Source organism: Macaca fascicularis, chromosome X (assembly GCF_037993035.2).
Source record: "Macaca fascicularis isolate 582-1 chromosome X, T2T-MFA8v1.1".
Classification (NCBI taxonomy): Eukaryota; Metazoa; Chordata; class Mammalia; order Primates; family Cercopithecidae; genus Macaca; species Macaca fascicularis.
In genome coordinates this window covers 129,685,973-129,709,745 of record NC_088395.1, presented here as the reverse complement: position 1 = coordinate 129,709,745, position 23,773 = coordinate 129,685,973, and the positions used below count along the sequence as shown (strand labels likewise).

Genomic DNA, 23,773 nt, shown 5'->3' with positions numbered 1-23,773 from the left:
GTAAATATTTTAGATTTTTTAGGCAATACTGTTGCAACTAGTCAACTCTGCCATTGCAGAGTGAATGAAGCCACAGACAATACATAAGTGAATGACTGTGGCTGTGTTCCAATAAAACTTTATTAACAAAAACAAGTGGTGGGCTGGATTTAGCCTGTGTGCCAAAGTTTGCCAACTCTTGCTATAAAGTATGGATTGCAGTTTATTGATGACCTTGTCAAGAGAATTTCCTGTACAGTGGTGGTGGCAGAAACCATATTGCAATAATTGAGGAAGTGGAGACCAAGGATGCAACAAGCTTTTCTGAAGCTATGCAGTAAATGGGAGGAAATGTGAACCTTAGAGGGCTTCACTGGGTTCAGAGACGGTTTTCAGTCTTTCAGATAAACTCTTGCACTCTCATGGGGGAAGACTGTAATGTTATTTGGGAATATTTACAAAAATTGTTTCCTTCTGTCTGCTTATATTCAAGCCTCGTGTGAGCTGCCACCAGAGATTTAATTGACTTGTTCAGGCTTAATGAATATTTATTAGGAAAATTGTAAATCAACCATTTTGCTATAGGATTGAAGCTCAGTGAAACCACTCCTGGGGTAATTTTTCCAAAGCTGCTGACATGGGGAGAAGATTATTTCTTAGGCTGTCATTGTAGGTTCTTTTACACGTTTATAGCTAGGACATTGTAAATCAACAAATAAGCAAATACCTCCTGCTCAGAAGGCGGAAAGGCTGTCAAGAAAGTGGTAATTCTGAGGTTCTCAGCAGCTATATGCTTTCAGGAGCCAGGTATGACTCCTCAGTTGCAAAGGCTCGCAGCTTTTGGGCACGAAGAAAAATTTAGTTAACTCTGCCACCCCTGATTGTATTAGGAAGAGTAAGTCTAAGTGAAGGGGCAAAGGGAAAGTCTTCCTTTTGGGCTTTTAAAAGTATTTTTTCTGAGCAGAGCAATAGACATAAATGAATGCAGATTCTTTTTAGTCATCATCTACCTTGTACCAAGACTGTAAGCCCTATGAGGGCAGGGGCCAAGATTGCTCCTTCCTCATCTGGCAAAGAGAGGTAGAGAGTGTATGCCCTCTCAGAACCATTCTGTCCAGGTGACATATGGTTACAATAACAATGGCTGTCAGAGAACTTGAGGAATCTCACCCATTCGAATGAATTTGTGAACCTCAGCATTGAGGATGTTGAGAATGTGGCAGTAGGTTTGGGACAGTGATCAACTCCCTAAAGCCTCCCTCAATCCTCTCCTGACAACAGTGCTCTCCCTGGAAACCTTTTGAGAAAGTCTGAGTGCTCCATGTTTTCACTGAATGTAAATTGCTTGTCTATGACTCTTGATCTTAGGTGTGCAGGAAGTCTTCTAGCACTTCATAGCACTTTTAGTTCTGGAGGCAGGTTTCATTAATTCTTAGTGCAACCCACCATTCTCTCCTAAGAGAGAATCTGAATTCAGTTGTGGGAGTGCACAGAACTCCCACACTTCAGCTACTGAGTTTCATGTCTGTCAAGTGATCTGATAATAAATTGGTCCCAGGAACCTCAGTTCAACAGAGTGAGGACAAAAGGAGAGGGTTATGGTTCAGAGTAGCTAAAAAGCTCAGGTTTTGAAAGTAACTATCTCAGTAACAGTAGGTTTTGGTAGTGTTCGTGTTACAAATGGTTTCTGACCCTTGTGAGATAGCATATTAATGCATCTTCTGCTTGATTGAGTCTGAATTCTGAGGAATAATGGTTTTGCTTCTTGCTTCTCAATTTGTTCTCCTCTACGTTCATCTTCTGAAGTCACAGTTGACCCTTTCCCTCATCCAATAGGAGGGAGACATTTTGCTGCAATATGTCTGCCATGATCTTACTAAGGTTTCCTTAAATACATTTTTCCTTCCTGTTTGAAGATTGTTCTGTTGACTGAGTGTGATCAGATATGAGTCTTAACAGGGCAAGAATACTGATGTGGAGACCAAGAGGTGTTCTTCTTTTGTGCACAGGGAGAGTGTGGCATTTGAAATGCAAGGCCTTTTTGAAGACCTGATTGTAAAGGCTGACTCTATGTATAAGCAAAATATCTAACTACCTATAGTCCAATTTGAGAAATACTAAAAGCAGCCCCTTTTGTTTCCTCCTTCCTTCAAGGAGAAAAAAACCCCCAAATCCCACCTAAACCAAAATAGTGCTCCATTATCATCTGCAACAGCAACTGAGATTAGCTTCTTCTTTGGGGATAAGGAATTGAAGTGGCTGTTAAAATATAAATCTATTATTTTGGAAGATCCAGGGACATTGTTTGGTAGTTGAACTGATTTCATCACTCTAATCCAGTCCCTGAACTTGCTCCGGAGAATCAATAGTCTTCTGGTAGGACTGTGACAGGTGTCTTAATTTTAAAAAGCAGTTGAAGAGTTATGAAGTGTGAGTGGTTTAACAGCTATTTAGCATTTCAGAGCACAGTGAAAATGGTAGTAATTATGATGATGCCTACAGTAAGCCAAGCTGTCCACAGTGTGATTATATCAGCCTTCACTTCAGAATTTTCTCAGTCTTCCTTTCCCACTCCCATCTTTCTTCTTCTTTAAGCTCTTGCGTTCCTTGCTTCCTAACTCCCTAACCCCAGATATCTTTTTTTCCTTTATTTCTCTAGCATCTCAGCTGCACTTTCCTTCTTTTTTGGTTCAGTTGCAAATTATCCCCTCTCCTTTCCTCCTATCATTATCCCCTGTTCTCTAAGGTGGTTATGATATAAACTGGTGTACATTTAAACACTTGCTTTATTTATTGGATGAAGTTGTATTCCATGTTCAGAATCTACAAATCAGACTAGATGATTAGCTTTTCATTTCTCTGTCAGAACTATTCTAAAATCAGTGTAGTCCTAAATTCATTATTTCTTCTCCCACTCTAGATTAGTGATCCTTGGTGGAAGAAACGATTTCCAGTTAGGAATTATTATTGGTCATTGAAGCAGCAGCACAAAACTTAGCTAAACAATTAAGAGTACTAGGACATATATGTTATGATGGCATAGGAAAGTAATTGGAAGTGTTTTTGAAGGTCAATACTCCTGAATTTAGGCAGTTCTGTTCCCACAGAACTGTCAGTTGTGGGAACAGAAGGTCCGTTGTGGAGATGGGAGAATTGAAGACCAAGTTTAGAGCCAAGACAGGCCTCTGGAAAGGAGTCCCAAAGGGTGGAGGAGACAGAATGGGAATGGAAGATCCTAAAGTTAAACTAATCTAAGGTCTTGGATGTATAGTTTTGCTTAAGCTAGGGGTCTGCACCTGACTACAATTGCAGTTGGGGTGGGGAGAGGAGTAATCTTTTGTGAAAATCATGAGTAAGGTGACTGTTACATCACTGGCAAAGCTTCTAGCAGAAGTCAGTTAGTGAGTAACTTCTTGGCATCTGCATCCAAGTAAATTTTAAACATCTAGCCATAGCACAGAAACAGAATTCTTTCTTTACAATTTTATTTACAAAATGTATTAAAACTTTGTACAATACCTCATGGCAATGAGGCTCTGTAATTTATGCCCACACATGCAATTTACCCTTTTATAGCCATTAGTTTGCTTGGCAATTTTTCTGTTCACTGAAGTATAGCTTTAACAACAAAAAGAAAAGAATTGGAAAAAAAATCCTCAAGTGACTACTGCCAAACTCCCATAGCTTGAAGTTAGTAGCAGAAATTTGAAGCAATCAACAGTTTTTTTAAACATGCAAGTTTTTTAAAAAATAACAAACCAATTTACCCGCCTCTTCATCTCAGTGAAGTTTCCTCTCTGAAAAACTGATTTGAGTTAATAAACATACATTTTTCTTTATACAGTGCCTATGAAAACGTTTGTGTGTAGGTTGGTTGGTTTGTTTTATACAACTTCGTGTTCACACAGCGTGAGCTTCCCGCGCTGGGACATTATAGCATTCATAAGTTGAAAATCACAGTTTCATGAAAACAAAACAAAACAAAAACACAACAGCTTTCTTTTTTTGTTCAATACCATTTGAAATTTGACAAGTGAGTTGTTTGCTTATGACACCATTTTTGGAATGAAAGTTTATATTACACTTTTCTGGAAACATTTCGTTGGAACGATACTTCTTCCTTTCTTTTCTGAAGACAAGAGCAAATATGCAGTGAGTCAACTAAGCATCTAAGGGTCACACTTGGGAAATGAATGCGAGCTCCTAGTTTTTGCAGTCTGGAAACTTCCCAATGCACGTTACTGATGAGAGCAAACTACTGAACTACAGGAAGCATACGTCGTTATATAGGAGGTAATTAGTGAGTGGAGACTATTTCTTCGGACTGTTCTGATGATGCCAACGGCAGGTATGCAGTTAGTTACTTGATAGCCCATGGAGCAGTGGAGTGATCTGAGAGAGTCAATAGAGAGACTGCTCCAAGCAAAGATCTGGAAATGATGCTGAGGCCCTCAGTTTAGCAGTAGGTTTGGGAATGCATTTTAGTCTTTGCAAACTAGAAAAGGACACATGCAGTCCGATGGAGAGCCATGGGCGGTAGCAGGCAACAGCTAGTAGGACAGACCTAGCAAGAGTAAAGTCAGACTGAGAACTGTGGTCTGAACCTGCTATCCCGCCTTGCAACGCAGTCCTGTCTCCGTGGTGTACACTTGAAAGGCATACTTAGCAGAGAAAGCCGAGCTAAACACAGTGTTGTTTCTGAGATACTCTAAACACATCTGGGAGTATAGGCAGCATTTCCCTCACCTCAATGCTAGATACTCAGCTCTATTGACTTAAAATGCACACTGAAGCAAGAAAAACAGATCTGTGAGCTGAAATTCCAGGCTCCTTGGAAAACCCCGGGATCCACTTTAGGAAAGCACCAAGAGGTATCCTGATAGTGCCCCGTCCCTTGCTACACACAAAGTCAATTTCGAAAGCTCTGTAAATCTCTTCATTGAGTGGGAAGTTATCAAAGTGTTTTCACAAAACCATTTCGAGAACACAGAGAAGTCACTGTTTAGTCCCTTTTCCAAAGTGTTTGAATTTTCTTAAGTGTTGCATTTACATTCTAAAGATATACACATTTCAGCAACATTGAAAGGAAATAGGGTGCACAGAACATCACCACCAACAGGAAATACCAAAAACATCTGGTCAGCAGATCCTAGAAGAAATGCCAGTCCGTCTTCCCAAACACTGGGAGACAGATTTTTTCTTTTTAATCAGGAAGAATTAATTCTTTTAGCTTAGATGGGCCTCTTTGCTGAATTGGAATTTAAATTTGTGTGTGTGTGTGTGTGTGTGTGTGTGTGTGTGTGTGTATGTATTAAAGAACATGGTGTTTGTATACTCTGCAGTGGTATCAAAGAATGGCTTTTGTTGGATTGACTTAATAAGATTTTTTTTTTCGCATACTGGAATCTTGCATGTCCATTTTTTGTTGGTTTTTATTTTAATTATTTTTTTCAAGCAAAGAAAAGATTTCAATGATGGTTTGCATTGTCGCGAGTCTCAGAGTGTTCCATAAGGCACTGAAGGAAAAAAAAATCAGTTTTTCCTATTGAAAGGTCATTGCACCATCAGCAATATTCGTGTCATGCCCGACACCAAGGAGAGTGAAATCTGGCTCAGGATCCTTGAAGCAGCCACGTTTTCGGTGATTTCCTCTCATCACATGCCTCCAGTGGGAAGGGATCTGCAAAGGCAAGGGGATATTTAAAATTGAAGGGGCCTCCTATTAGGAATTGAGAAGTTTATAATGGCTCAGTCTATCTTGGACAAAACTATGGCTGTTTTCTGAAATTGGCATTTCTGGGGTTGCACCTCATTTATTTGACTGGCTTTAGGTGACAGGTCTGGTTACATTCTCTACTATATGTATTGTACTAAGGAATATGCAGGTGTTGCATGCAGTTTAATTCAAGGTTTTAATCACTTATGATGTAGGTATACCAGAAAGTTTCCATGGCATTTTAATACAGATATTCACGAGGACTAAAAGAGTGTATTCTGACTGCAGAACCTGTGACAAAGAATTGTTCACCCAGGACAGAGGGTAAACAGTGTTCTATGGCTTACTGAATTGAAATCCATTTTAACTGTGAGAAGAAAATATTTTGCTTATTGCTAGAAAGGTGAGCAATTGTTTCTCTGAATACCTACAACCTTAGTTATTAAAGTCTGAAAATAGCACTGGGACTTTAAAGAGACAGCAGATTCCAGGAAGAGGCCAGAGCAGTGATACCTATGAAGGGGACTTGGCATCAATGAGGTCTTTGCCCTGACATATAGGCCTGATTGAAATGCTGATCGTGTCTTCTTTTTGGAGGCACTAACTAGTGCAAGGGATTCATTTGCCCCTGACTCTGAATACTGTAGGACACTTTCTTACCTCCTCTTCAAGTTTACATCCCTCTCTTTATCCTTTCATTCTACACTAATCAAACACTTCTTTTTCTTCTAATCTAACACTGAATTTTATCCCAAAAGAATGACATAATTATGATCTGCCACTGGCCCTGGAGTAAAAGTATCTGTAAGAAGAATTTCCAATATGTACCTGAAGGCCAAAAGCATCCAAGGAGGGTAGAATAAGACTAACATGAAAGTAGACAAACCTCTTCCTTGTCACCCCTAAGTCCTAAGTCATATCTATCGCAGAAGCTTGGAGAAGTTTCATATCTGGCAGAAAGATCAAAGTCTCCTCCTGTCTCCCCAGTGGGCATGGGACATCACTAACTAGCGGCATGACTTTGGGAAAGGATCCCAACCTCTCAGTGCCTCTGTTTCCTGCTTTCAAATGGGGGTCAAATGAACTATTATCACTGAGGTAAAAGTCCCTTGGGGGAAAGAACATCATCACCTTGGTTATCCAGAATGCTTTTTCTTTCTATTTAACATAAAGTGAATTCTTTTAAGCAGAAAAATATCTCCAGTAAGCAAGCCTATGCATAGGCTTCCGAAGGAAAGTGGATCACTTTGAAAATGGGCTGCATCAACAAAGCTAATATTTTTAGGACGACTAAACAGAAAACTCCTGCAGGAAAAATGAAAATCTTTTCCCCTAACTTCAGGCATCTTGAAGTCTTGTAAAGGACAGAGATTTCAAAAATATTTTTGAAGAAACCAAAGAAGCCAGAAGTAGTTCTGAACTGCAATTAGGAAATTAGAAATAATTTCCTAAAACAATTAGCACAGTCAACCCTAGGGTGCAATGAATCTGGAGCACTTGATGGGCAGTCACCTGCCAAGGCATGCTTGGGAGGATACACTTCCAGTGGCTGGTCAGTAACCCAGACAGGCACCAGGTAGTCGAGAGGCTTTCTTCTCCCTAGTGGGAGCTAAACATGGTCTGAGACCGAGGCACATGTTCCCACAATAAGTCCAGTAATCCTGATGTGACTATCACCCATAGAAAATGAGAAACAACTCCTTCATCTTTCAAGGATGCCCTTTTATTAACCAGATTTCACTAGATCATATTTTTGCAGGTGATTTGCCCTGAGTCATTTTTCCTGAACAATTACTGGTACTATAAACCCCCAAGGTGGGCTCTGATAATTAGTAATAGAAGTAAAATCTCAGGGTACCTCTTGATGTCGGTGCCCCTGGATAGACCCTGACAGATTTAGGCCAACTCAGATAACTGGAAGCCTAATAACTAGGTAACAAATTAGAAATCACCAGGAGATATTCCAGATCTTCTTGAGAAATAAAAGATGAATGGGTGAAGATCTCACTCTTCACTAAACCAACATTCCCCTAATGTCACATCACCAAATTGGCTGAGGACAACAGAGAAGTTTCAAAGCAGCTTGCTTTATGCCTCTTGACTAACACAAGTGAGGTTTTCCTGGCATTGTATGAGGCTTTTGCTTCTTGTCTGGAGACTGTACAGGCTTGGAGGACAGATTTGTTTGCAGACGCTCTTCCTAAGCCTTCTTTCACCCTGGAGATGGTTGCCAAGGTGCTAGGTAATTGGGTTGTAACCACATTGGCATTGGAGTCTATTAAAATGTGACTGTTGCCTCAATTAGCCTGAATTTTGCTTCACAAAAGTGAATCAACTCAGATGAGTAAAGGAAAGCCAGAAGTTGTGGCATATTAGTTTCTGAGATTTTCCCCTCAGGTTTGATGTTCCAGGCCTCTACTTTTGGATGGCAACATTATGTCCTAACAAAGGTTTGCTGACACAGTTTCTTTCCTTTCATTTCCTTTGATTTCCTCCCTCCCTCCCTCCTTTCCCTCCCTCCCTCCTTCCTTCCTTCCCTTTCTTTTTTCCCCTCCCTCCACCCTTCCTTCCTTCCCACCTTCCTTTCTTCCTCTTTCTTCCTGTATCTCTATCACTCTTTCTCTTCTTCCCTCTTTTCTTCCTTCCTTTCTTTTATTAAGTTACATTCTTTGATATTATTTCCTCTAGAATCTTTCTACTCCTGGGACCAGCAGCATCTGCATGACCTGGGAGTTTGTGAGAAATGTAGATCCTCAGGCCCCATCCCAGACCTGCTGGATCAGGATCTATATTTTTATAAGGTTCCCACATGAGTCACATGCACACTAATGTTTCATGAATACTGCTCTGGGGCTTTAACAAGAGTCTGAGGCTGTAGTAATTGGGTAGTAGGGACATAAATTCTCAGGTGGAATAGTTGATAAAAAAAGTCTGGAGGTCATGTCACCCTGAGCCTTGATATAATCCTCAGAAAGATTCTTTCTGGGGAAAGTAGGAGTGATTGAATATTCAATCTTGTGTGGAGTGCATAAGGAATGGGGCATATGGAGGCTTGGTGAAGTTCCTCAAGACGTTTTTTGTGGAAAAGTGGAACAGAAACTCAAGATCTGCTCTCCATTTGACAGGATCCCATTAGGATTTCAAGTTTCCTGGAGGACATCAGGCCATGTGTGGTTAGAAGTAGCATGGTTTAGCAAAGATATGGCTATAGGCAGAAGAAAGGCTGGGTTCTAGTCCCAGAACTGCCACTACCTAACTGTGTTGCCTTGAGTAATTCACTTCATGGGCTGGGTCTTACTGATAACTGTCTGATCCATCTTATCTCAAATGAGCCAATAGATATGAGAGCACTTTGATGACTGGTACACAAATTTAAGGTGTATTATTTATTTGGATGCTACCACCTCAAAATTTGGGATAATTAAGTTAGATTGAAATTGCTCATGTCTAGCAAGCATGTCTATGTGTTGGCTACAGAAAGAAAGTGGATCACTTTGAAAATGGATTATGAATAATGTATTGATATTATCCTATAAAAATGTATGCCCCAAATTGTAATGGGCCTATAGCACCTACTCAAGAGTGAAACATTTTAAGCACATTGAAACATTAAATGCTTGCATGCAAACAATGCAATTACAGATGAATCCATGTATTGTACATCCACCAATGCAATGGGAACACTGTCAGCGGATTGGTGCAGTGTGCTGAATATGTTGTGGCAAAAGGCAGGAAGAAAGAACAACCAGCAACTTCATTGGACAAAATGATGTTTTCCATGACCAAGACAAATGATTTATTTGAATGAAATATTATTTTAAAATTGGCTAAATGTAAGTCCGCAATGTGAACTATAAGAAGGCCAAAACACAAATGCAGCCAGGCATGGTGGCTCACGCCTGTAATCCCAGCACTTTGGGAGGCTGATGTGGGCAGATCACTTGAAGTCAAGAGTTGGAGACCAGCCTGGCCAACATGGTGAAACTCTGTCTCTACTAAAAATACAAAAAAATTAGCCGGGCATAGTAGCGCATGCCTGTAATCCCAGCTATTTGGGAGGCTGAGGCGGGAGAATTGCTTGAACCCGGGATGCGGAGGTTGCAATGAGCCGAGATCACACCACTGCACTCCAGCCTGGGCGATAGAGCAAAATTCTGCCTCAAAAACAAAACAAAACACCCCCAAAATCCCCCAAAACAAAACAACAACAACAAAAAACCACAAATGCACTTGTAGAAATCCCAGCATATTGACATTTACTCATGAGGTCAAAATTGCCTAAAATAAGGGGTATGAAGTTGCTTATTGTTCTGTTCCACTTCAGATAGGCATTTTAGTGATGACAGATGCACTTTAAAGTACAAGACTATATTCTTTTGAACACGTCCAGAATAGAGACATTATTCAAATTCAAGCTTGCATTTGAACATGTCTGAATTATTGGTGGTGTTTGTAGTTGCCAGAGTCAAGGTGGCAACACTCAGCTTCATTGAAGTATGAATTAGGGCTTGGCTAGCAGCAGGGAGCCTAGACTGTCCTTTGATAGACACTTACCTGTGCACCAGTTCCAAGGAAGGGACAACAAAAGAACTCAAAGCTTAAGAAAAATTTCTCAGACTTATACACTGTTTACTTAAAAGAACTACCTCTCCCTATGGAAGCGCTGTATTACTTGAGGTGGCAGTGTCTCACCTGTGTACCTAAACTTTTTTTTTTTTTTTGAGACGGAGTCTCTCACTGTCGCCCAGGCTGGAGTGCAGTGGCACGATCTCCGCTCACTGCAAGCTCCGCCTCCCGAGTTCACGCCATTCTCCTGCCTCAGCCACCCTCGAGAAGCTGGGACTACAGGCGCCCGCCACTACGCCCGGCTAAGTTTTTGTATTTTTAGTAGAGACGGGGTTTCACCCTGTTAGCCAGGATGGTCTTGATCTCCTGACCGCGTGATCTGCCCGCCTCGGCCACCCAAAGTGCTGGGATTACAGGCGTGAGCCACTGTGCCCTGCCCCTAATTTTAATATCTGTTCCAGAGCAGCTGCTTTCTCTACAGATGCACTGTCCAATAAAATAACCACTGGCCATGTGTGACTACTGCACATTTGATATGTAACTAGTATAAGTCGAGATGTACCATAAGTATAAAATATACCCCAGATTTCCAAAATTAGCATGAAGAATGTAAAATTTCTCATTTTTTTTCTATTGATAACATGTTGAAATGATCATATTTTGGATATATTGGGTTAAATAAAATATATCATTAAAACTAATTTCACTTGTTTTACTTTTTAACATGTGACTACTAGAACATTTAAAATTGCACACGTGGCTCATATATGTGGCTTGCATATGTTTTCTATTGAACAATGATGCTCTGGAGAATTGTTTTTCCTTTTGGATCACAGACCACAATTTAATTACAACCATTCTATTAGAAAAGCACCACTGCCTGACAAGAAAGCACAACCATTGTTTTCAAAGAATCAAATGGTTGCAAAGAGACAATGGTTTAAACAATAAACCAAACTAAAAAAAAGAAAAAAAAAAAAAAGAAAAAAAGAGATTGACATACAGTAATGTAAAGCTGATTAGTTTACTAGACCTTAACCGTACCCCTAGATCTTAACACTCTCTGTTCCATACACGTTGTAGCCTTCTCTGTATGTAGCATAATTCTGAGTGTTGGTGGCAGGAGCAGGCTTAAAGTTTTGGGTGTTCTTTGTGAGTTTCATGCGTTTGGACTCTGCCCGTGATTTGTAACAGAATTCTATCAAAGCCACCATCATGGCCAGCCCCAGACCTCCGACAAGTATATAGAAAACGCCTGCCACATTGCTCAGGCTCAGAGCGCTGGTCTTGTCCTAAGAGAAATGAACAACGTGATTAGATCTTGGAGAAAACAAAGGCAATGGAACATTATAATATATTACAACAGTATAGGGTAGTTCTAAATTGTAAAATAACTAAACATTGATGTAAGTGTTATGACTCAATTCTGGCAACTGGCTAATGTTTTGCAATGACCAGCAAGATGGTAGATTGTGCCTCTGTTGACAGTCTTGATCCTCACCTAAATTTCCTTTCACCTTGACTCCTTACATCCCTTAGTGCCTCAAAATGATGTTCAACAATTAATAAAACAGCACTGGCCATGGGAACAAAAGAGTAAACACAAGCATAATTTATTCCTCTGCCAGCCTGGATAAACACCATTTGCCAGAGTTGAGCTGTGACATAATCTCTATAAATGTAATACTCTTTTCATTTGGGAACTTGAAGCACTCTTTCCCCTCTCTGCCCCGCAACACCCCTTTCTCCCTTGCTCTCCCTGTGACAAACTTTGTGAACAACTAGTCTTTAAGATACAACATGATAGTATTAGAGGTTCCTGCTATTCTTATCTGAGGAGTTATTTTGCAAGGGTTTGCTTAAAAAGGGTTAATTCTCCTCTTTCCCCCAGTGACTGAGAAAATGCTCCCTTTGGAGATTGGCTGCTAAATCCTCATCCTAGTTAAAATCAGGGCAGCAAGTCTTTGTGTTGCTGGAACAAGGGCACAGCACAAAGAATTGGCTCCGTTCCATTTTCCTGAGAGTTTAAGGAAAGTGTCAGGAGGATCCACTGGGTCCTAGATTGGCTCCATACAAATCAGAAAGCTTTTCCAGGAGGCTGATGATTTTTTTAAAAAATCCAGCTCATTTTTAACTTTTACTCCAGGGAATGTAGAGAATAATTTTTAAAAATGACACTTATTTGCTTTCTTTGTAACAAGGGGGAAAAGTTGAGGAAGCCGGTCAGTGACTTTCAGGTCAAACTGTGCAAATCTGACTAAGCTATCTGCCTGTATGAAAAAGCAAAAACTGAACTGCTGAAAAATGGAAAGAAAAAAAGTTGGTGTCTTGAGCCCTACCTTGAGGTAGGACACACCAAGGGCCAGGAGTCTTTCTTTGAAAAAGAAATAAAATAAAATAGCATTTTGTAGTCTTTTTAGAGGGAATGTAACCATTTTGCTGCTGAATGTAATTGAATGGAATACCCAAATTGTTAAGCCAGTGAATTTTGAGCATCTTATTTAAGTGACAACACAGTGAACAGATGATGGCCATTGCTGACACTCAACACTCTGGTTCAGCTGGTCTTGGTATCATTTAAATAATTAAAAGTAAAGACAATATGACCATGTCCTTCTGATCCTATTTTCATAGAAGGCAGTCCTGTACTTGTTTACCTTAATAAAAGGTCCAATTGAAATTGAATTGCATTCAGAAACAGGGTGTGGGAATGCCTCATATTCACAACAACCTTGCAAATAGTCACTCTTTTAGGATGAATGACAGCTAGACAAGGAGTAATAATTTCTGTCACATATGAAATATTGGATTATCTCTTTAAGGAGGCTGGTGAGGCTATCTGCAAGGATGTTCCACAGTCCATTGGGAAATAGATCAATTTCTGGTAACCCTTCCTCTGCCATTAGATTTTTATACGTATGTGATATTTAACGGTGGGGTGGGGGGGGAGGTCCTTTGACATAGCCCATGTCAGCTGTGACAAGAAGAATAGTTTCATGTTTCATGTATTATTTAAGTTTCACAAGAGTTATAGAATTCCCTGATGTGGGATGTAGAAAACCAGTAGCAAAATGGTTCATTGCACGGGGAAAATGAGTGGCATTTCATGAAATGAATTAACTGATACCACAATATTAGTCCAAAAAAAGGAAAGGCAAAAATTGAAACTAAAAAGAACTTTCTTAGGGGAGCGAAGGGGGGCAGGAAGGAGGCGGGGAAGAGTGTTTCATGCTTATCAATGTGATGTTATCCTGACAATGTAAACCCTTAAGGAGCATGCGACTAAATTTTAAAAGTATTACGTACAGAGATTCAAATGACACCTTTGGAAGAGAGAAGTGTGACAGACTTAATGAGATTCGAGATCCAAATTAATGCTGAACTCAATACAACAGCAGCTGGCAGGAGGCTAATCATTCTGCTTACAGAGACCAGTCTTTGTTATTTATTCGTTTGACTGTTTTCAGATGGGATCAACATAATATATTAATAACCAAATGCATTTATAACTACAAAGTCTCTGACACTGTAAGAGGTTAAGAAAAAGTACTGTCACAAATAAATCTTTTTTTTTTTTTTGGTTGTTGTTGTTATTGTTGTTATATTTTCTCTTTGAACTTTTGAAATGTGAAATACAGTAAAACCCCCTTATAACACAGCTTATTATTTTATAACTTTGGAAATGCAATAGACCAGACTGAGTTTCCTAATCATAATAACAGTTCTATAGAGTCAACAATTGATGTCACATGGCAGGCCTCTGAGGCTGGCATTTGTCTTATCCCTTTAGCGCTGTTGTTATAAAAGGGGTCCCACTGTGTCAGGGAGTGTGTGTTGGGAAGGAAAGCCGTTTTAGGATAGAAAATAAACAGTGGGTCAAAATGTGATTGCTAATCAGTACAAAAAGACCTTCAGCGACTGACCTTACTCCCGGAGTCCTTGGCTCCACATTCCCCCTTATCGTACCACCATTTGTTTTTCAGCTTGTCTAAGATGCCTTGTTCACTGAGTTTCAATACTGCAAGGTTTACAGGCGTTCTTCACGTGGGAAATAACATAAATAACATTATATTATGTTATTTTATGTTATTCAAGCTTCAAACTACTTTAAAACTATAGAAAGCGATAAAGCAGGGGGCCCTGGCCACAGAGTAATTTTAGACACTGCAGGCAACCTGAGCATTACCTTATAAAAAGTTAACACTACAGCAACGCTATATTTACCAGGGCCTGCCCATATCGCTTTGAGTAATCGGCACACACTGTTAAATAATGAGGATAGAAAAAAAGGCACTCCTCAGATAGGCTGTGTGTGGTGAGGAGGGTCTCCCCTCGGGTGACAATCGTCGGCGGCAGCTTGCAGTAGCTTTGTGAAGGAGGTGTGTTAAGTTTGATCTAACTGGGTGTCTTGTTGTACTTCCAGACAGAAAGCAAATTTTATGGAGGAGTCGGGAAAAGGACAGACCCAGAAGGGGAAGTGTTTCCATATTGTGGACCGAGACAAATGGATAAATCCGAACAGAATTGAAAATAGATTCTACATAAATAACATGCCTTCTAATTAATTGTCCTTTATCACACAAGTCTGTTGCCCAGCTGAAAATGATCTCAGAAAGAACTGTACTACATATGTGTCCTTACTCCACAAACACGTAGTCTAAATTCTTTTGGACATACTAGTCTTAGTATTAAAGGTATATTGTGGACCTCCGTTTTGGATAAGGGGAGTATTTTCAACAATGTAAAAACTGGTCTACAAATTGTTTTTGAGTTACTGATTGGCTGTTCCTCTGATATGGCCATATGTCTGTGGTCAACTTAGATCACCAGAGGGCAAACCAGATTGTTTCAAAATAGATTATTAATATGGCAGGACCTAAACCAGCAAAATGACTCTGCCACTATTGGGTAATGCTGTAGAGAAATAGTTTAATTGTTCTAGTAAGATAAGACTTCCTCAACTAAGAGGCTAATACATATCCCCAGGAGGCCAGGCCACTGCTCCTTAGTCCTTTACTGCTTAAAAATATAAGGACTGCATTCAGAGCCACTGGGCAAGTGCCTGAAACCCTACTGGTTCTAGGATAAAGATTTTCTCCCTTATAAATGTCTTCAGCTATAAAATGGGAATAATGACCTTTATCCTGACTTCTTTCTAGAGCTATTAGATTTTAAATGAAGAAACTTTAATGACTTTGGATAAAAAATGCACCATGTAGAGAGGGTGGCATAATTCTGAGGCAATAAACTATGTGTTCACATTCATGGGAGCAATATTGCCAAATATTAGTGCATGTTGGTCTGAATGTCACTAACTTAAAAAGAGGGAAGCAGAAAAATTTATGGAACTGTGAACATGCCGTAAAAATTTCTCAGCCTATTTTGGATAAGTTGAACCCACTAACATATCCAGTCACTAATAAGACTTGCTATAGTCACAGAGATCTGGTCTCTATCATACAAAGTCCCCAAACTTATTTCCTTTCTTCCCCCATTTGCTGTTTAAAACAGAGGGGCCACCTTATCTTCAGATATTCTGAGAAAGATATAGTCATTTAAAAATAATGCAATTTCAGAGTACTTGCAGTTTGAATAAGTATAAATCTTTAGTGTCAGGGAGTTAACTTTCTTGGTTAGCCTAGGGCCTGGCAGCCAGAATATTTGGATTTTGTATCTCGCCAAGAAATTCAGATCCTTTTATACTCTAAACAAGTTCCTTCATCCAATGCTCGGAACCCCGGGTTTCTCAAATGCTAACCAATTGCTTGGAATGCAAAACAACAAAAATATACTCAGATTAAATTTTGAGCCTCTTTAAGATATTATTGGCAGTGAAAGTTAAGCCAGGCTTTCAAATGACAGACAGGCCATCGATGGCCCTGAGTTTAGTGTTGGCGCTGCCTTCTCCCCTATTCTCCACCGTCTGATGCTCTTCTCGCTCTTCCTCTCCCCTGTTGTTGTCTCATCACTACCACTTCTCCTGCAATGCTGTGCCTTAAGCCAGGCACTGGCACCAGGCTTAGCAACGTGGCAATTAGCTCAGGATATAGGGGAAGATGCTTTCCAATGGCATATGAGTGACTGGGCTCATCAGGACCACAGGAGAAACTACAAAACAAATTCTTCCTCCTTTCTGTGCTTCCTCTTTTCTTATTGCAAAGGGCCCAGTGTCCTCATACTGCTACCTGACTAAGCCCTTACCCGGTCCTGCCCTCCCTCCAGGTAATATGTTCTTCAAATTACGTCATTCATTTTCTTCAGTACTGCTGCTCACCAGATCTTAGGAACAGAGCAGTCTCTGTTCCTTAGGTACTCACACTAAGGTCTAATAGGGAGATTTCACTGCCCCTAGAGATCCTAGTTTCAAAAGAAATGTATCAACCCTTAAGTGAATTGCATTCATAAAAGTGTGGCATGTCAGTTTAGAGCAGTTGTTCTCAAAGTGTGGTCCAGGAACCCCCGGAGGATCCCTGAACCCCTTTCATCAAAAGATCTGTGAGGTCAAAACTATTTTTATAATAATACTAAGTGCCTTCTCACTATTATTCCTTCTTGATATACAGTGGAGTTTCCTGGAGGCCATATGATGGGTGAAATTATAATAGATTGATTGAAGTAGAAATGAGAATCCCATTCTCTATATTATGCTGGATATTAAAGAGATTTACAGAAATATAGACAGTGCCATTCTTCTCACTATTCTTTTGATTGTTTTAGAAAAATAGTTATTTTTCATAAAAGTATATGATTTATGTTAGCATATATTGGGTTTATTATTTTTTAAAATGAATCAATGAATTCATGAAAATTTTTTCAGTTTTAATTTCTGATTGGTAAAAATGAACAGATGTAACACACATAAAGAAAATCTATTTGGGGTTCTTAATCATTTTTAAGAGTGTAGAGAGGTCCTGGAACAAAGCATTTCAGAAACACAGGTTTCGGAGGAGGGAAGGCTATTTCTGTGCTAGGGGTCCATGCTGGACTGCCACTGTCTACTCTTGCCAAAACCCAGGCTCAGTACATCAGTGACTTAGCATCCTACTTCTGAACAATGGCTTATCCCTGCCTTAGGCCATCTAGTGGCTTCCACGAACTGGCTCTGGTAACTGCTCTTCACTCCCATGGCCTACACCATTACAGTGTAGGTTACTTTAGAGCAATAGTTTTCAACCAGATGCCATTTTGTCCTCCAGGGGACATTTGGCAATGTCTGGAGTCATTTTTTGTTGTCACACCTAGGTGGGGGCTGGGGGATGCTACAGGCATCCAGTTGGGAGAGGCCAGGGATGCTGCTAAATATCCTACAATGTACAGGACAACCCCCACAACAAAGACTTATTTGGCACCAAATGTCAGTAGTGCCAAAGTTGAGAAATCCTGCCTTTGAGTATCCAGACCTCCTGTGAGATACCATAGGACTTTAGAGAATTTTGACAAATGACCTACTGTTAGAAGTTTAGCCTTGGATCAGAAAAATAATCACAGGGTTTATGAAACCTGGCAGGGAACCAATGTGCTTTTGGGAACTTCTGAATAAAAATGAGGGAGAAAAACAAACATTTCAAGCAGCAGCACAGCCAACAAGTATAAAAGCTGTAATCAGAAATCACAGATAATACCACTTAACAAGGTTACAATAGATGCCAAGAAAAGAAAGTACTTTAAAATCCAAATCTCCTAGAACTCTATGTTGCTGTGGGGTAGACTAAATTTCTGAGATGGCAGAGGAAAACTGGTTTTGTCCACATAGTTTTATTTCTTACTGTACCTTATTAAATGTGTTATCTAGCCCAATCCTAACCAACTGAAGGTACTGACACCCTCTCCCCAACACACACACACACACACACACTCACGCACACACACACTCTTACACATTGGTATTTTGAAGGAAGTGGAAATAGGTGGGCATTTGATCATTTTGAATGTCATTTTCTCCATGAAGCCATTTTTGCTCTTCAATGTTTTCTGTCTCCTCCATCACTTCTACCTTGCCTTATTATTTATGCCTATGTCTTACGTCTCCCACTACACTGTGTGCTTCTCAAGGGCAGGGAACATGGCTTTTGTATTTGTATCTCCATTTAGGATATCTTTCTTAATAAATACTTGTCAAATCAATAACTCTTTTAGCATTTTGTTTTTCAACCTAGTATATTTACATACTTATTATTATGATTATAATTATTGGTCAGGTTTCATGATCACCCTAAGAAGGTAGATTTATGGTGTCTATTTAATACATAAAGAAATTGAGGCACACATAGGTTAAGCAATTTGCACAAGCCTCTGCAGCAACTTATGGGGCAGGTCAAAAGGCTGATTAATATACATTGAGCTGTGTTCTGTACATTCTCCAATGGAATACACAAAAGGGTAGCAACCCTCTTTATTTTTGCTCTTCAGGCTTAGATATTTGTGATGATTTTATTTTCCTTTAGGGACCCCCATACTCCAAATAACTATCAATCTAGCAAGGGCATATTTTGCAGCTGGGGCCTTTTACTGTGGTGCAGCAATATGTCTCCAGTGTAATGTTTCACAGCAATTACTGCAGGCCCTTAACTGGTACCTAAGAGAATTATAAGTCAGAAATATTTATTGTACTCACCTCAATAGAGAACAGAAAGAATTAAACAAAGTAGGTCAGATTCCTATCGTGGAAATTAGTCAGGCATTCTCCCCTCTGAAGGGCTTGCTATGAACTTTTTGCTGAGTAGAGCCCTCCTAAGACAAAGACATGGGTCAGCAGGCTTAGGGAGAAAACAGGAGTGCTTTGTGACATAATTTCAGGAGGACTGGGAACATCCCTCTGTCCAGAAATATTTATCTCACTGGCAGCTGAAATTCCACTGTGAGAATTTCACATCTTTAAGTGACATGCTTTGTTAAAATACAAATCTTTCTGAGAAATGGGAAATGAAACAAAGAGTAAATATTTATAAACTACCACTCTTTGTTCTATTTTGTCTAAAAAAATGTTTGAGGTGGGGTGGAAGAGTGTAAGGTTCCCCTAAGAAAACATTTTGTGGCATGTAAGTCATAAAAATGCATGTGGATTGTTGATCAGATGGAGAGAGAGAAATGGGAATTAGATAGTCATTTAAAAGTATGTGAAGTTAATGCTGAATTGTGTCTCAGTGATGATTCCTGAGTGTGGGGAACAGTCATGGAATTACATCTGTCTGTTTTTTATATAGGGGATAGTAATATAATTCATAATACTTTGATAATGAGTTCAGTTTTTGAAGAAAACATTATTGGATTATAACAATTTCTGCTTATCTCTACAATCCACACCTGCCACTAACTCAGCTACTAAGACTGCTCACAATCCAAGGCCTCCACCTGCCAGCTGGTGGTCGCCTGGATTCCAGCCTCAGTTCCTGGGTTGTACCAACCAGCCATTTTAAAGAATCAGTGTTATCTTAGTGATGGCCAACCTTACATATGAAGACAGCTTTAGGATAAGAATGCCATTGATTTTTTTTTCTGTGAAAGTAGAAACTTAATTTTTTAATTTTTATTTTTTTATTTTTTTTGAGACAGAGTCTTGCTCTGTTGCCAGGCTGGAGTGCAGTGGCGCGATCTCGGCTCACTGCAACCTCCGCCTCCAGGGTTCAAGCGATCCTTCTGCCTCAGCCTTCCAAGTAGCTGAGACTACAGGCACACGCCACCATGTCCAGCTAATTTTTTATATTTTTAGTAGAGATGGGGTTTCACCATGTTGGCCAGGATGGTCTCGATCTCTTGACCTAGTGATTCGCCCACCTCAGCCTCCCAGAGTGCTGGGATTACAGGCGTGAACCACCGCGCCTGGCTGAAACTTAATTTTTTTAAAGAAACAAAATAAATAAAACTTTTGATATATTTCAAAAGAACTGCTTAATTTATTTTAAAGTTTTAATTTCAGGAAATACCTAAAATAGTAAATAGTAAATAGTAGCTTAGAACCAGGTTGGATTCCTTATTATGAACAAGGAAATGGTGAAGAGAATGATGTGAAGGTGCTGAGCTTAGGGGAAAAGAAGGAAAATTGGGTCTTGTGAATTAATTACCAAGTTGATTCTGTGAAATAATCTGGTGATCCTGGAAAGGTAAAGAGAGGAATCTATACCGTCAGTATGGCTCTGGGCCTGAAAAATATCAGAACCCAGGGTGCAGTATGATTTAGTCCCCTGAAATACTATGGGATATATGCTACTCTAAATGCTTCATTTCTCCTTTCAGAACAGGGACACCTAAAGAGCAAATGTCTGTTTAATTAATGATTCCAGAAGATCCTCAACGGTGCCCTTAGGAGAGATAGATATATGTGTAAATATGTAGGTTATGGACAAAGACAAGGAGATCACAGAGAAGTAAAAGAAATACATGAGCAAGGGTGGTGCATTTGCACAGTCAATTAGAAATCTGCTCTGATAACACATTATCTGGATGATGAGAATGGAAACTTATCATGGCCTAAGCTAGAAGCCCCTGCCTCACCCTGTCCCTTAACCAAACCCTTGCTCTAAGTTACTAACACTTGCTTCTTGGTATCTAGATCTTTTGGGAACAACTTTTTAGAAATATCTTTGGCGCAATGGAGGGAGAACAGCCATCCTCTCTTTTGCTAACTCTTTTACTGAAGATGTTTCAGGTTTTCATGATGACAAGGCATCTTTCCAAATCACTCACTTGCCTCTCTAGCATTCTCTGGAAAAGCCCCAGCATCACCCAGGACATAACAGGCATGTACAGGCAGGCAGTCACAGACATCTCTGCCCAGGTTGGTCTTGCTTTATTAAGTTGAAGCCAATCGATGATCAAGCAAAAGAAGAATATTTGCTGGATTAAAGAATTTACTATGTGGTACTTTACATTCCTTTCTGTAGATTAACCTGGAATATGTATAATGAAGGGATTTCTCTCTCTGTATAGCAGCTGTTTGAGGCCATGGCAGTTCAAAATATGCCCTTGAGTACACTAGTGTCTGAAGTCCTTTAAAACAAATCTCTATCCCTTTGTTTTCATAGGGGTTCCTGAATGTAGGCTTCCAGGAAAATGAGGATTTTATTTCAATCCTTCTAACCTTGGATCAGCCTGGGCTTTCTGTACAACCTGGGAGCATGTGCATACATGACTGCTGGCATTACTGAACTCTGGCAACCCAAATAATCCTCATTTAACAAGGGCAGCTACAATGATTTGCAGAGTGCTTAGCTGCTAGAAACCATCTCCGAGAGAGTGTTTATATCCATGTAGTTCACAAATGTAGCTCAAACCTATTTAACTCCTTGCTATTGGGATAATAATTTAACATAAGTGCAAAGAGCAAATTCAATAATGCATGCATATAACATTAAGAGTTGAAAGCTGTGAGTCATTTCACTAAGGGCCTAACAATGCTAGTGATTGAAATCTATTGATGACCATCTATGCTGCAGCAGCAGCCCCAGAAGCAACTCTTGCACATATGGATAAAGCCAGTGACATTTCTAAATTACAACCTCTCAAATACAGAGAAGTAGACCCCTTGATTCCATAGGCTGTGTATTTCACTGATAGATTTCTACTAAACTGCCAAACTGGACCTCTGTTCAACTTCTCCATCTAGAAGTTGAACCCAATAGTCTGGGAAGACCTCTTACTCAATTTGTCCCTGACAGAGAGAAGGGGCTCAGGGAAAATGCTAAGTTTTGAGCAAAATGTGGCCATAGAAACTTTCTCAAATACATAATTGGTATGATTCACTTGAAAATTCTGGTTTAAGATCCTTTGAAAAATCAAACTATCAAATTGGTTGGGTTTTATTATGTATAAGTGTGTTTTCTTTAGTTCATTCCAGTGGCACCTAGAGAAGAATAGAATGAGAAGAGAGAAACAGATCTGTACCAGAAACTCACATGATGTATGTTTCTGAAGATATTTAACTCATTCCCCTGATCCTAGACAAAATATGCATTAAAAGTTCAATCTGATGTGTGCCAGCATCCTCTTTATTCTCCAATAGCCATCCCTTGACCATGACTCATAGAAAAATAATCAGTTTTAGCTAGATTGCAACAAATGAAGTCTATATATCAGATCTGAAATCAGATCTAGTTGCCATGCCAGGGCATATACCACCCTCTTTTAGCATACATTCTAGCATTTACACATCACATCTGCCCTTCCAGCAGTGATGTTAGACAGGACATACAAATAGTCATATATGTGTGTGTGTGTGTACATATATATATATGCGCATATATATATATATGAATGCCATTGCCTTAGATCTATATTTTGAGAAATATTTGCTTCAATGCCAGATGAAATTAAGCAAAAAGGTGAATCCAGCACTTGGACAACACTTTTGCCACTTCTGATCAATGGGGATCAGCCTCACGTGCCAAGGGCCAAATGCTATACCGCTCTCTAGAAAGTCAAAAGAGAATGGATTTCAATTGTTCGCAAAAGAAATTTGCCCCCACCCTGCTCCACCAACCCCAACTCCCACCCTCACCAAATATATTTCAATTGCATCCAATTTTTCATGTTTCTTTTCCATGGCTGTCCTACCTTTCAGAGATTGCGTATAACCTTCTCTTCAAATGAAAGGAAACCAAATGATTTGGTCTTCAAAGGGCAGAAAGGGAATAAACATACATCATTTCACTGTCTGCCACTGCAATGGCGTCTTTCCTCTTGGCAATTGTATAACAGCATTCTTACCTTCAGGCTTTTCATTCTTGTGCTCTTTCTGTAGCTCAGGTGTTGGATATTTGGTCATTATTTGTCAATAAGAAACACATTCATGTTATCAGGATAACACCAAAGGCAAATAATAATGTCGTAATCATAGAAACCATGTTAAGGCCACAGTTAATTTTTTAAAAAATCATTAGAATGGAATTACTTTTTAAAAATGTTTTCTTTCTGGATTACATTTTTTTCCGGTGGTAAAATTTATTCTTTAATATCATTTGGCAAAATCAATGGTTTTGGCAGTCATTGGACTGGTTCAGTTCTTAAGGCAACAGGTCCCTTGCTTGAAGCAGCCACTTGAGAGAAAGTGAGGATTTGCTCTTGGGAGGAAGACCTGAGTAAGTTCAAGGAGCAAATTTAGTGACTACCAGGAAAGAAAACTGTCAGGTTCTTCATACTTCCAGGAGGCAGTACCAGCATAGAATCATGCAAACCAACGAAGAGCACAATATACTCACCCTACTCCTCGATCCCAAACCAGAGTCTTGGGGATTCACAGGAACTTCTGCTAAGACCCAGGAAGTGCCATCGATCTGTAATGATTCTTGCCTACACACATAACAGTGTCAATAAAGAGTCATTGGGATCCATCTTAACCCTGAGTATCCGAAATGTCAACCTTTAGGGATGGCTCCTGCCAATAAAAGGTCCATTTTGTTGCAGGCAAAGGCAGATGCAGATTCATATCCATTACCCACGGCCCAAGAAAGTCAAAGAATTCTGGGTGTGGAAGAGAAGTGGTTAAGAGACGGTGGCATAGGAGAGGAGAATTGTAGA

The 23,773-nt window shown here is 39.8% G+C and overlaps 1 protein-coding gene across 11 annotated transcripts in view; it reads right to left on the bottom strand.

Annotated features, from left to right (window-relative positions):
• Nucleotides 1-3,450: 3,450 nt before the first annotated feature.
• Nucleotides 3,451-23,773, bottom strand: part of GRIA3 (glutamate ionotropic receptor AMPA type subunit 3) — a 322,070-nt gene continuing 301,747 nt past the window's right edge. For 4 of the 11 annotated variants that reach the window (XR_012429864.1, XM_015443961.4, XM_015443963.4 and 1 more), the window contains 3 exons: nt 14,185-14,299; nt 11,306-11,553; nt 3,451-5,659 (listed from right to left, as the gene is read on the bottom strand). Coding sequence is in view for 9 of the 11 variants with exons in the window: in XM_015443961.4 (XP_015299447.1) it covers nt 11,308-11,553; nt 14,185-14,299 (361 nt within the window). In the remaining 2 variants the exon portion in view is untranslated. Of the gene's footprint in view, nt 5,660-11,294; nt 11,554-14,184; nt 14,300-23,773 lie in introns of all 11 variants that reach the window. The other 7 variants (XM_074029201.1, XM_074029202.1, XM_005594498.5 and 4 more) reach the window with 4 other exon arrangements.